Source organism: Diadema setosum, chromosome 15 (assembly GCF_964275005.1).
Source record: "Diadema setosum chromosome 15, eeDiaSeto1, whole genome shotgun sequence".
Lineage (NCBI taxonomy): Eukaryota > Metazoa > Echinodermata > Echinoidea > Diadematoida > Diadematidae > Diadema > Diadema setosum.
In genome coordinates this window covers 6,091,560-6,107,027 of record NC_092699.1, presented here as the reverse complement: position 1 = coordinate 6,107,027, position 15,468 = coordinate 6,091,560, and the positions used below count along the sequence as shown (strand labels likewise).

Sequence of the window (15,468 nt, the reverse complement as noted above, 5' to 3'; positions counted from 1 at the left end):
GCGAGCCCAGCCGAGCGTGACAGCGCGAGGCCCACACGGCTGGGCACTCTTCACCATACAGCGTGAGGGCCTTGACAAAAAAGGCTAGCACCATCTAGGTGCAGATTCTTCTCTTGATTGAATGTACCCCCTTGAAGTTTCACAAGGGAAGAATAACAGTTTCTAGGCCTGCAGAGATGAGGATGGAGAAGAAGATAGGTATTCCGTGAAGTGTTGCATCTCACACGGGATATAATTATACATAATTATACATACATGCACACACACACACACACAAACACACACATATACACGCACACACACATGTATATGATGTTATATGCATGTATTGATATAGGCCTATGTGTTTGTGTGTGAATGAATAATACCCACTGAATAAAATACACTAAGTTGCTACGCATGTTTGTGTTTTTTTTCGGGGGGGGGGGGGTATCTTTTTTGGTTGGCGTTGACTACTAAAGGTTGAAAGTAACTTTGTTTAATCTGTCTGTCTGTCTCTCCCACTCTATATCTCTTTCTCTGCATCTCGTAAGATCTACGTTTTATCGTCTCTTCTGTATATGATCGCAGCAATTCAGACTTTTCATATACTTCAATATAGCACTTGACGCAAAATAGAAGATTTTATACTGTTTTACGACCCACCATCTTATCAACGGTATGTATAAAGAGTCAGAAGCACGTTTTGTGACGCAAATTCCTTCGAGATGTCATGCTCCATCCGCCGCTACCTCTCCTCGCGACACAAACATTAAATTTTCGGTGACTGGACAGGTTCTTGGAGAAGGTTTTGACGGATGGGGGCAAAGGACTGACGAAAGGTCGTACAACCGTTACCTGAGTGAAAGTACTTGCACCATTACCTCCTTTTCTAGGACGCCAACTACCACAGGAAGGTGAAGCGAATGTTTCTGTACACAGACTTAAGAGTAATTAGATTTCTGAGCATGACATAATATTCTTTGCGAAAACATTGAAGAATACAATACCACCAACACGAAACGAATCGATATCATGTTGTGATATGCTGTAAAGAGTATTACAACTTCAATTAAGACTATGTAAGAGCGTACAACCATTACCTGAGTGAAGGTACTTGTATCCTTTAATACCTACTTTTCTTGGACGCCAGGTACCATAGGACGGTGAATCGGATATTTCTGTGAACCTACTTAAGATTAATTAAGTTTCTGAACATGAGATAACATTCTTAGTGAAAACATTGAAGAATGTTATACAAACAAGAAACTAATCGATATCAAGTTGTGATAAGCTGATGAAACAGTTCCCAGAGTTTGTTTAATCAGAAAGACGCTTGAATAATTGTGACATGATTGATGAAAAAGAACATGGCGTCGGTCACCGAATGTGAATGGAATACTACTGACAAAGGAGAGGGGGGGGGGGGGGAATATGCGTTTATGTTGATACCATCAATTGTCTTCTGATATGCATTACGTTGTATGATTGAATGATTTGCTAACAACATTGTTCATGGAAGCGGCGTTTGTATGTTATTGCTATTTTTGTTCTATCGCTTTTGTTGTTTATGATTGCGGGGGAAAAGTAAGTAGATATTTTGATATTGATGTGAAAAGCATTATTTACCATTTGAAGATGAATCAAAAACCCAAGTTTAGAATAGTTCTAAAATGTGAGTCAGGGATAGAAATAACTAATGTAAAAAATTCAATCAGTATAATCAATGTTGCTAATCACTTGCTAAATATACAAAATGTGAACAATAGTTATAATAAAATTGTTTTTATACTAAACCGTCTAAAGTTAAATAGTGAGAAAGAAAGTAGTTATATTTCCTTATGTTTTAGGCTTTATCGCATTTTTTTTTTTATGATAGGGTGTTTTGTGATACGACTGACCTACACATATGCATCAAATGTGATAACTCGAACATAAAAAAAAAAAAAAATCACTGCTCCCAATGGTATACAGTGCTTTTAAAGAGAGCTATGATGAATTTCGTCAAAAATGGATGGCACATACGTACTTCAAATACATTCATTGTTTTCTCTAACAGGAGGCGGCCATGCTCTTGTTGCCAGGGATTGTTGTCATATTCCTTCTTGTTGGTAAGTGCAAAATAAGAGACATTAAAAACGTAACGACTGTTGGCGTCTGACTGTCGAAAGTTGGAACATGCACTACATGTTCCAGTACAAGCACTATCGGAAGCAGTTACAAAATTTTAACCATGAGGTTGCAATATCTCGTAAGTAGTTGCCGTAAGCTTATCCGCGTGCGTGTCGCGTATTAACAAAATTGAATTTCTTTAATGACTCCTTTATATCTGCGATTTATTATTCATAGTATTGATGGCTTCTTCTTTCCGGTCCCTCATCACGAATTACCCTACTATGGCAGCACGATGAGGGAAATATGATATATAGCACTAAACGTGTCACGAGTCGGGTTATGGCCAGAAGGAGTTGTATAACGACGTCTGGTAATAGCAAGTAGCAAAAGATACAGGGATAAATAGAAGAAAGCGGGAGAGAAATTCTTGAGGGGTAAATTATGAAAAAAGAAACGACCAAAAAAAAACACCAAACAAATATAGATATGTTGCTATGTGACTGGTATATGCCTATATAAAACCATAATCCATGTTTTTTCCAGTAGCAATGAAAGCAGCGCTGCCGTGAAGAGTAAGTCTTGACAATCTGAGACGAAAGTAACGTATAATTTACAAAAAAGTGTGTTTTGTGTTTACTTTCCTTGAACTATAAAATGTTTGATTTGGATGAATGGCTAAGTTGTTAAAAAGAGGAGGTATTGCTGAATTTGTGCATTTTTGCTTGACCTTTGACTGTTGCCCTTTCAACTCACAGGGCCCCACAATTCTTCAAATAAGCAATAACTGGCTACTTCCCTTTCCATCAAAATAACTTGAGCTATAGTTTCAAAATCTGGGAAGATTGCGACATTTGAAGATTTTACCTAAAGTTTTGACCAAATTGCCCCCCCCCCCAAAAAAAAAAAATCTTTCTCGTTCAAAATCATTGTGCAATAATTTGTGTTTACATCTAGTTTCTGTTTTTTAATATGTTTATGCATTAAGTTTTCTCCATGGTATGGGATAAAAGGAGGTGTGATTTCAGCGTTAAATAGTAAAATTTTAGCATTTCAATCTGTCTTTTAAAGCTTGACTCCACAGATGACTCAAAACTTCACTAGATAATCACTGTCAAGCAGTACATGCATACGTTGTATGTAATAAGTTTCACGAAGTTACCTACAACTGTTTCTGAGACATGGAGAGAAAAAAAGAAGAAATTTTAGCATCTTAACTTGACTTAAATGGTCCACAACTTTCAAAGAAAATATTTATCTGTTGATACATTTCTACTCTAAGTTTAAAAAAAGTACCTCCAGGCATCGCGTAGATATATGGGGGAATAGTGAAGTTTTGAGAATTTGACCTTGACCTTTGACCCTTGTCCCTTGACGCCGTCACGCAAAATGTCCCAAGAGAATCACTGTCAGGCAGTAAATGTACATGTATATTTTGTTACTTTCATCACGATACCTTAACCAATTTCCGAAATAGGGAGAAAGAATGATTTTTATTTTTTTTTTTAATTTCTAATTGATCCTTAGAGCCTATGGTCCAAAACTTCTCCTATATGGAGAATTTTGATTTCACAATGAATATACACACTGAGTTTCAAGAAATTATTATAAGGCATTTATTTCTCTTGTAAGTTTTCTAGTAGATTGTTCGAGTCGTCCGCAATGTACACAAGCTTTGCTTTTTAGTGGATTCCTCAATTCGATGTTCTTTTCTCAGAGCATATTGAATAGTGTACCATGCAAGAAGATGGCTCTGTTACTTTGTACATGTATCATTATTATGATGTTGATTCATAAGTACCTTTGATTTTCACCGTACAATCCACTCGTATATTAGGCCCCCTACATGCTTAAAGGGAATGTACAGTACTGGTTGAGGTAGGGATTCATGTTTTGAACATTCCTAAGTGAGAGAATGAAAAGCCTCTTATGAAATATGAAAGAGCATGTAATCTTAAGAAGGATTCAACGTTTATTTGATGAAAATTGGTTTTCAAATGGCTGAGATATCCAAAAAAGTGCTAATAATAAAAGGCGACATGCCCCAACTTTATTAGTATCTCTTTGTTTCACCTTGTTTTTGGATATCTCAGCCATTTCAAAACCGATTTTCATCGAATAAACTTTTGATACCCCTTAGAACTGCATGCTCTTTGACATCTCATAGAGTGGTTTCTGAATATCTCACAAAACGTCACAAGCTAAATCTTCACCTCGACCAGAACTGTACACACCCTTTAACATCATTTCTATTTTCTTCTATGTTTCGTGGAAGAAGAAAATGAAATAAATTGGATTGAACTAGAAATATAATGAATAATTAAATGCAATTAAAGTTACCAAACTATTTGCTTCTGGAAATACATAGTGATATTTATACATACACACACATTCGTATATATATATATATATATATATATATATATATATATATATCGTCGCTGGGGCGACAAGACCTACAAAATGTCAAATGTTCAGGAGAGGAAAAAAAAACAAAAAAAAAAAACATGGCAGCCAAAGCACTGTATGAAATGGGAAAGTCTTTCCTTTGACATGCCGTGATGGCTTCATTTTTTGGGGTAAGACTGCTAGGCTTTGGACAGGACGTCACTGAACTGATTATCTGACCATTTATCCACAAAAGTCATTTTCACCAAAATTTCAGATACAAGGTCTTGTCGCCCCAGTGATATATATATGAAGAGTTTGTTCGCAAAAACCGATAAGTCCATATTTACCAAATGGAGATATTTGCAATAAAAGGTCAAGAAAAATAAAGAGAATAATAAGAAAATTTTTGCTTCTTTTGACCATAACTTCAAAAATGTACCTTCATATGTAGTGACCAATATATCATTTAAAAGGTATTATTTTGTACTTTATGACAGAGACCGTACTTCAAATTCTGCAAAAATGGACTTATCGGTTTTTGCGAACAAACTCTTCATATATATATAAATATATATATATATATATATATATATAATATATATATGTATATATATATATATATATATATATATATATATATATATATATATAATGTTCCCGTCCTTGTGAAACCACTTTATCTTTATGTTGCATATAGCTGCTCGCCTTTAAATGACAATTCAGAGAATATATAATGAACTTTAGATAATATTATATGATACAAAATGGATGTAAATGTACACAGACTGAGGGGGTATTATGTTAATGATATTTGATTATTGCATGTTAAAATACAGGGTATATCTAAACTCCCCTCTCCTGTACTTTCACCAATGATAACGCCATGCTTATCCTCAGTTGTCACTTAAGTCTTTCCTCATCTTATCACTTAAAATGATGCACCATTTCATGATTGAATAACTTCATACTGTTTCCAGTCTGTTAAAGTTTAAATCACCTGTCAATTGTTCTTTCAAAAAAAAAAAAAAAACCCACTAAATTTCAGTTTCTCATTTCGTCGAGTAGTGAGACTTTGACATCAATTTAGGAAATGGAGAGACCCGCCTAAAACCTACCAAAAGTTCTTTTTTCCACAAATTACATTATTCATAATAATCATACATCTTCAAATCAAACAATAACAGGAACGATTTTTTTTTTTTTGTATCCAGAATGAACTTTGAATAATGCTATTAAAGTTTCAGGATGAAGTTAGATCAGTCTATATAGAATTGTTTTATATTTGGAGTTTGTTCGCATTTTTTGTTTGTTTTGTTTTTATTCGGTAAGCTCCAGATCTCATGAGTCTGTGCGTCTCTTTCAGACCCCCATGGCGTCTTTTCTGCCTCATGGGAAGGTCAAAATCCTTTCCAGTGTAACTTGATAAAGCACCACCAGGAGGCCAAGTTCCGAGAGAGAGGGGTTGGGGTTGGGGTTGGGGTGTACTCGGACGGGGTGTACACCGACGACAAGTTCCGCTTCTTCGGTGAACCCAAAGGGCACGCGCTAAAGAAGAAAACGTGTTCGATACAATCAACAGGTATGTAGTTGCTAAAATCTACATTCCGTCAGTCCGTGGCCAGCGTCTTATAAACACAAATTGCCACCGATTTTGATTTATTGATAATCCACCAATCATGGCAATGTTTATAAAGATAGATAATAGAATTTTAATGGCACTTGGAATTGATTAACTAATCTATTTCTAGGCCTAAATAACCGGATACTTAAATAACACAACATATATATACATTCAATATACAGTCAAATACAAGGCTTCCGTTGATATGATTTCATTAAAAAACAGAGACCGACATGATAATGCCATGAAGTATAATATTACATATACTTTAATGCTTTTCTCTACGAAATAATAATTGAAACTTTTGATAGGGCCTGGACTGACTTTAATGTGTTCGTGTTCAAGTGGATTAGAGCATTGTGGGCGTTATGACTTCAATACGAGACCTCACCTAACTTGTAAATTTACGAGTATGGCCATTATTACGGATGTACATGTGAAAGTTTTGACATCCCGTTAGATATGTGTGTGTTGCATGGTGATGTTTAGTAGGTAAGCTTAACAAAACTGACAATCAAAGTGAGATTGGTGTAACCCTTTGTGTGTATACCATTAAATTTTTGCACACATTGTAAAAAAAAGCACGTAGTGATAAAAAGACAATACCAAGTCAATAATTACTGAATTATGCAATCCTGATTTCCTCCGTTTTCCCTTGTAAATTGAAAAAACAAATGTTAATGGTGAAAATGCCTGTAATATAGGCATATGGTGTACTACATGAGTCTTTCCTGGTCAACTTTTGTTCCCGTTTGTAAGTGACTTACCAAAATTAAGTATAGGCATGATTCATTCTCACTCTACCCTTTGACTAATGGCACAGTAATGTAATTCATTTTCACCAGAATTACACTGAATACTATACATGATACAAAGTAGCGATATGCAACAAACATTACATTTCTAGGTCAAAGTTATAAGTTTTAAGTAAACGCAACACCGCGTATTGGAGCAATTTGTCACTCGATTTTAAATTTGCTCCAGGTTTATCGGTATTAACGTAAAGACCAAAAAAAAAAAAAGACAAACTAAATGCAAACGAACAAAAAATAGCCTTCCCTCCTACGTTTACTGATAAAAAGTGATATTTGATTAATGGTCAATGTGGATCTTTATCCGATCATCCTGTAATAAAAATACATTTAACTACATGTGTAACCAATTGTCTTGCCATTCAGTACAGCACCAAAGTTGAACTCTCTTTTCAATATCATATAATAGTCCTACACAACTCAGAGGTAATAAAACAAGATACATTTGTATATTGTGACGACATTATATTTGTCGTCTAACGTAACTGTCGGTTTGTATGCCATTACGTGATATATTCAAAGATCATTTCTTTGAGCAAGCAACCTCACTTGTAACCATAAATACCTTGCTACTGCACAATAATCATAATGCAACTGTCACTATTCTCTGTCATCTAAACACATATATAAACGTAACAATTTCTTTCTTTACGTTTGTTGCTTCGCTGTTCCTACGCTTTCTTAGATGCAATCAAGCACGTCTTCCCCTCTCGCCACTGTAAAAGGGACGCAGTCGATATGTTAGAAAATTCGCAGCTAAAATGCCTGAAGAAGATAAAAAATAGATCGAGAGACAAACCTGAAGAGGAGGAGGAAGAGGACGTTGTCGCTGCACCTGTCGAGGCAGAATAATCATTATGAAGAAGAAGGAGCGCAATTTTTCGAAAAAGAAGAAGAGATGAAGACAAAGAACCGAAGGAGGCAGGAAAGCAGCTACCCACAAGGCGAAGAAATAGAGACGGCACGTTGTGGTACCAGAGGAAGAAGAAGAGACCATGGTATAATTTGAAGAATATGAAATCATCTACAACAGAAAGAAGACTCACTATAGAAACATAAGCATCAAGGAAAAGCCTTAGAAAGATCAGCACGTCTTTGATTAATATAGGACTGCTGCAAAAGAACCGTGAGTTGAGGAGCCTCTCCGAGGTCCATAGTTAGTCTTTGGTTTTGCATGCTAATACGTTGACTAACTGAGGATCGACAATCGAATCGGGTACATCGTGGCACATTGGGCACTCTTCCGCTCTCTGGACGGCGAAACAGTGTGATAAGATCGTATAGACCGTTCAGAGCGTAAATACAGCTTGCATAGATCGGATAACATCGGTAACATCGCATTGGCAGCGTAGTTACATCGTTCTAAAGCGTAACTGCAGCGGCAGAGAATGTACACTGTAATGTCTCATATAGCTTATAGCAAGCACGTGTTAGTCGTAACACTGGTTCCTAAGAGTTTAAACCGAACGGCATAGTGGAACAGGGGCTTACACGTAAGTAAACGTCAAGACTGTCTGACACAGACTTCTGGCTGTAATCGTTGAGTTCCACAATTAACAAACCGTTCTTAATTTTCACAGCCCCCACAAAACCGACATTTCTTGGAGACGATGTTCGCTTGATCGCCGGAAATGGTCCGCATGAGGGGAACGTGGAGGTCAGAGGTCACGACCAAGATACATGGCATCGTGTGTGCAGCCATGGTGACTGGGATATAAACGTTGGTCGGGCGATCTGCGGGAAACTGGGATATGCAAAAGCGGCCGAGGCCTTTACATCAAGTCCATTTTCGCTGGGAAGTACCACCGAAGAGGGCGTGATATTCAGATGCTCCAGAAATCAAACAGACGGTACCACTGTGTGCGACAGCAAGAAGAAGTCTGCGTGTGCGCCGTCTGATTCAGCGGGTCTCGTGTGCTGTAACGGTAATTCGTAAAAGAGAAAACCACAGTCATGCTATGTTTCCTTTTATTTTAACTAGATAAAATAAAAAAACAAACGTCTTGTGTGGTTTAAGTCGAGATAGGAGGTACATGTTTCTCCGAATTACTGAGTGTTGCATGTTAACGTGTTGACACATATCAATGATGTTGGTCTAAAATTGCCCATGATGCAATAAGATGATATAGCTTTCACTTTATTTCTACATTTCTGCAAAGTATTACATAATAGCGATGAGAAGTTCTTCTTTATCAATTGCTACTGTCATTATCATTACCCTGGCTTTACCAAGTAGGCCTACATACACCTGGGTCCAGAAGGACGTAATGTATTGGGTGAAAACACCCTGTTCAAGGACGTAAGCACTATGCAGGATAGTGCCATCTGAAACGAAAGCTCGATTTGAATGTGATCAATAAAATGAATTATGACATGTCTCCTATCGAACTGGCACACCCACTTTCGAGAAATTTCCTTTTTGTTTTGGCAAGACAGTAAATGGAAAAGTAATTAAATGGGATGAGAATACACCACTTCGCTTTACATAATTGTTGACTTTGTTACATTTCTCTTTCTTGGTATGACTTGCACCTTTATCGACGTAAATAAGCGTTGATTATTCAGTGTTTTAGAATCATAACTACTCTTTTCGGACTTGGAATAATGCCTAAAGCAGCAGGTATTACTGCGTATTTTTTAGTGGATATTCAAAAAGACTTCTGATATTTATCAGATCGTCAACTATTGAGTGCTAAGTAGGTCTGACGGTGTACTTTTGATATGCCAACAAATTTGTTTGTTTGTGTTACGACCAAAGAATGATCGCACAAGAGAAACAATCAACTAATGATCAGGCGGTTTGTTAACAGTGATATTGTGGGTACAGACCCGTAATTGGTTTTCACATCTGTACAATAATGATCAATAGAAACAATTACAAATCGGTAATGGAATCACTTACATGCATTACAGCCAAATCTTAAATCACAAAGTCCCTACAGTTCCCTGGTAGTGTCAAGATACGATATTCGATGCACAGATGAATGATCCGCGATGCACCGATGAATGATACCTCCGACGTAAATCCAGAGGCGCAGGTTGCGATAATCCTCGGTATCAATCCGGGGTAAAGATCCAGGATATACGTCCACGGCGAAATGTGCAGAATCCAACGTTATGACGACCACGTCCAGTCGATGCGTTGAATGATGATTCACTTTATATTGTTCAGCTAGGAATCCAGCCCGTCACAGCTTTGCCGTAGCAATGTCCATTGACAGAAAAATGGAGTCTATCTCCAATGTAGGCAAATTAATTATCTGCAGGCGAAATGTCTCCCAGGTCTCCCAGGCATCTCCACAACATAACAGGTCAGCAGGTAACACAGGACTGACTATAACAAGTCGCTTCAGAGCCAGAAGTGACGTAACTCTCAGAGCAGACTAGGTGTTGGGTACTCTGCCTACTGCAGAATTTCTCCTGCTTTTATATCCATTCACCCCTTTCTAGTACATTCTGTAATTTTCTCCAACCTGGGGCTACACCCTTGTTTATACTAGCAAGTCCAAGACTGTTCCAGGAATCCTAGCTGACTCACTGCCTAACTATGTGCATAACATCATTGCCAAAAATAACTACCAATCACATTGGGCTACAAGGACAGTGCCTCACTCAGCCAAATATGTTAGCACTTCCTAGAACATTCTAGACTGGGTGAGAAATCATTCTAGTTTGAGTGAGCTATAATGTATTTCCTGTCACATGAATGTACTGTAGCTACATTGTATACCACCTAGAAAATTCTCCACTGATCTGGTCAGCCTGTATGTACTATATCCATATCATATAGAATGTTCTCCATTAATCTGGTCAACCTGTGTACATACACATTAAAATAACCATGCATACAGTACAAACTACTAGTGCATACATTTGTGACAGTTTGTTTGCTTTTTTTTCTTTGTCTCCTCATCCCATCGGGTTTGTAGACCCCCGTGTTGACAAAACTGAGTGGCTCAAGGCAGGAAACGTGGAAATATCACGTCTTGGCAACGCTACAAGGAGAAAGAAATATTTTAATATCAATACTCATTACTGGAACGGGCGATGGAAGTCCGTCACACGGAGTTTTGGACGAGGAATGTTCAATCCCAACATGATGACGAGTTTATACGCAGGGTTTACTGTCGTAAGTATGTCACCTGAGAGCATAGAAAAAAGGGGTCATTTGAATCGAAGACACCTCGCCTCTGACATCCCGGAATAACAGTTACATTTGTCAGTTTTTTTTTTTTTTTTTATGTGATGCTGTTATAGGAAGAGAAGGGTTTGCTCGTGAGGTTTATTCTCAAGCGTTTTTGTCACATGTTACCAGGCAAATATCGGACTCGAGGTACCTGCTGGGTGTAGATTTGTCTCCTGTATAAACTTATTTCTGGTTTACTGTGTATACCCAAATGCTACTGGTCCTCTACTTGTACTAAATTAGGTTTGACTGTACGAACATGCGGCGAGCTCTATTATTATCATTATTGCATTTTGCGCAACAGGAATAACCCCCCACCCCAAAACAAAACAAAACAAAAAAACCTCCCACATACTATTATCATGCGACTATATCAATTCAGAGATAATACCCGCATATTGCAATGACAACGAATCAAACTATCTTGGGTTCCGCCGACATCTGTAGGATACTATAAAGCCACTTTCGAGCTTTCCTTCCACGTGACTTCCAGGCCTTATAGGCGTACCGTTAATTAAGATCGGGTCCTGGATTTTGTAAAGGTTTGGGACAAAGTATTTTTCATAACCTATGTCGTCTCCAATCGGCATGGTAACAGTTGTCATAGGGAGCCATTGACAATTGCACTATCATATGGTTGAAAATGCAGGACAACCGTGCTCGATTAGAAAGAGAACCATCGCAGAACATCTGACATTAACACTACGTTGATCTTAAGGCCCCCTCACACCTGAGCGAATTGCCTGAAATATGACTTGCGATGGCTGGCGAAAGGCATTTTTGGAAAAATCGTTTTCAATGGTAATTGATAGTAAGTCATATTTACCCTTCGTGTTTGGGTTCGTATACACCTTCTGAACTAACAGTTGCGATTATTCAAATCCGCACGGGATTTTTGAACATGTTTAAAATTTCACTACGAATTGAAAAATCGTCTATCATTTGCATCTCTCATTTAGTCTGCGGTAATCGTTCGTTTATCGTTCGTGTGCTATCGTAACGCATAGTCCCTCATCGCGCTTTTGCCAAGGTGGACCGATCTCGAAAGAATCCTAAACGGAGCAACACGATGACTAAATATGACTTACGCATAGAAACGAAGATACTATGACAAACGTATTTTCGCTTGCCATCTTATATGCGAAGGGAAACTAAGATTGACTTTTACTAAATTTGAAAGGCGATGCATACACGAAGGCAAGTCTAAGAGATACTATGACAAACTATGGATTGCGAAGTGATACGAATACGAGCGAATGACCTGACGAAAAAATTGGCGAATGCTGACCAGCCACTCGCCACGCTACTCATATATAAACATTCCACCTGAAAGTTTCAAAGTTTCTTCAGAAAAATGGAAGATGCAGCCCGCCTCAGAGTCCAGTATTTACTGGCAATGGCTCAGAATGATATTATACATCAGCAGCTGAACCTACATCAGTTCATCAGAGGCCGATTCAGATGGAGACGAGGCTTCAGACGACGTCGTATCTGGAGAAGAACGTGGCTGAACCCTGCCAGAAGAAGGGCTTTTGGAATCTACGACCAGCTGTTGGTTGAGCTCCGAAGAGAAGACCCTTCTCTGCATGCCCCCTGAACCCTACGATGAAATCCTGGAGAGGGTCAGAGGAAGAATCAGGAGGCAGTACACCTGGTACAGGGAGCCGCTGGAAGAAGGTCTCAAGTTGGAAGCTACTCTCTGTCATCTTGTGTCTGGCACCAAGTACTCCGACATGCAGTATGGGTGGACGGTGCCTGAAAACACCCTATCTGTAGTGGCCAGGGAAGTGTGTCAGGCCATATGTGACGAGTATGCAGATGAAGTCATGACAACCCCTTCAACCCCTGATGGATGGAAACAACTTGCTGGTGGATTCTACAAGCGGTGGAATTTTCCCCACTGTGTGGCAGCTATTGATGGCAAGCATGTGGTCATCAGAAAGCCTCCTCTGTCCGGCTTGCTATGCTGCAACTACAATTCGGGCTTTTTTAGTATAATCTGTTGGCTATCATAGTGGACAGTGACTACAAATTTATCTGGTGCGATGTTGGTGGTATAGGTACGATACAATAGGGGAAAGGGGATAGGTCGAGTCAATTTAGGGGTACGTCAAATTTGTTATCATCTCACCTCCATTGTTACTGTTTCAATATTTTTTTTTTTTGCTAAAATGATAGCAATTGGGGCAATTCATCTCAGTTTTTGCTAGATATCCTTTTTCTTCTTCAAAAACGTGCTTTAAGAATGATTAATAACATTGGATATTTATTTCACACAATGATCTTTTGTGTAGAAGCAAAAATCTGAAATTGATTGATTTGTTTCATTATAATGTTGGTATTTTTATGTATAAATTTTCAATTGATGAGCTTCCTGACATTTTTGCACATGTTCATAAGAAATAACTCTCTTCATATCTACCCAACTCGTCATTGTGATGACTATCACCTTCCACGTACTCGCACAATGATTTTGCGAAAAAAACATTAATGTTTACAGTGCCAAAAATACTGGAATCTTCTGGCTGATTTTACTGTTTATCTTTGTCGTCCTTTAAATGTAAATGTTGCGTGGATGATTTCTCTGGCCGCACTGAAATCTGGGCGGACCTGGTCGCTTTTATACTCCCCAAGGAGCGCACACATACGTACGAGAACGCCTGATCTATTCTTTCTCTTCGTTTCCAATCGCACGCCATATCAAACGATTGCTCATTGTTCGTTCGTCTTATCGGGTCATATCAACCCTTCGCACGCCTTTGGCCGCAATTTACTCGAAGAAGTGAACCGAAAAATCGTTATCCTTCGAATGTCATAATTATCCTTCGCTTACCGTTCGTTGATCATATTTGACTTTAGTTTATAATCGGATGATTTGAAGGCAACTTTATTTGAAATCGTTGAATTCGCGCGCATTTCGTACGTTTTTCTCATTCGTCCCCATCCGTCCCCCTACATTCGCTCAGGTGTGAGGGGGCTTATAGCACAACGTCCTGCGATATCAATATCATACCCCGGACTTCTTAGTCTACGTTTATTTACCTTCCCTTGTGAATATTGGCTGGAATGAGTGGGGGGGGGGGGGATACTTACTTTAACTGACTCCAGAAAACGCAAGATTAAGGAATGCTCAGCCGATGTGTCACTTCAGATAATGAAGTTCATTTGTCTGCTGTGGTTATTCATTTGTTCAGGTTTGTTGTTGTTGTAGCCTGTTAGTCTTTCGATTTTTTTCTTTCTCCATGGTGCATCTTTACTTTGACTTTTATCTAGAAGTGATCGGGATCGCGGTTCTGTTGATAAAGAGATGTACAAAAGACATTCTTCACGCATATGTTCATCGACATAGGGACTCCAGAAAACACAAGCTTCCAGCATGCTCAGCCGATATGTCCCTTCCGATAATGAGATTCATTAATTCGTCTGCTGGGGTTCTTTCGTTTGCTCGGGATTTTGTTTTGTTTTGTTTTGCTTTGTGTGATTCTTTATTTGGTCATTAGCCTCTCGTTTTCTTTGCTGTCTCTGTGGTGCAGCTTCATTTTGGCTCTGAACTAAACGTGACTGGAATCGCGGTTCGGTCGATCGGAAGATGTGATGAGACATTCTTCACGCCTATGTTCGACAAATTGCGTTTCACACCGAAGACACGCTGCGGTTCTCAGAATGTGGTACGTAACATGAATTCTTCGTAAAGAGATCGACGGTTACAACAGAAGACCGGGTTTCCCACATTTCGACTTGATAATAATATGTCATTGTAACTGAATTGACCAAGCGACTGAAATAGCAAAGAATAGTTTATGTTTGCCTTTTAGGGACCATGCTTACCGAGGGGCAAAAAATATACCCCTTGAAGTGACATCTTCAATAATGTTTCATTTTTTTTTTCTTGTTGGATGGAAAAATAAATCTAAACTGAATTAAATTGAATTGAGTCTTGAAGCCGCTGCATTGTTTTGTTCTTAAATTCAGTGCTCCAAATGATTAACATTATATCATCTAAAATTATTGACATTGTAACTTATATTCTCATATCATAACCCCCCCCCAGAAATATCAGAAGAATAATTGAGAATTATATGAACAGAGATATTCTTTAACCTGTGAAACCACAGTAGACATTATATGTGACACTGCACCTCAAAACAAACAAAAAGTCGCCACACATGAATTTTTAGTTAAGACCATATTCTGAAAGAGCAGACTTTAAGCTTTAAAATGATGTATAACTCAAATCAAATCGACTCTCCTAACCTATCTAAATATTGGAAAGAAAGCACAAACTCAGGAAAACTGTGAACTGAGAAAAGAGGCTCTGAAGTACTGTGTCTATTCAAGCGCTTAATCTTTACCAAACCCTGCTGGCT

General features: G+C 38.3%; 1 protein-coding gene across 1 annotated transcript; it reads left to right on the top strand.

The window, feature by feature from the left end:
- The first annotated feature begins 12,687 nt into the window (after window positions 1-12,687).
- Window positions 12,688-13,116, top strand: LOC140239208 (uncharacterized). Its single transcript, XM_072319090.1, has one exon. The coding sequence runs from the start codon at window positions 12,688-12,690 to the stop codon at window positions 13,114-13,116; it is 429 nt and encodes a 142-aa protein (XP_072175191.1).
- Window positions 13,117-15,468: the final 2,352 nt, after the last annotated feature.

What these genes read in the sequence shown, in the direction of transcription:
- LOC140239208 (XM_072319090.1), top strand. Translation starts at nt 12,688, where the DNA reads ATGCCCCCTGAACCCTACGATGAAATCCTGGAGAGGGTCAGAGGAAGA.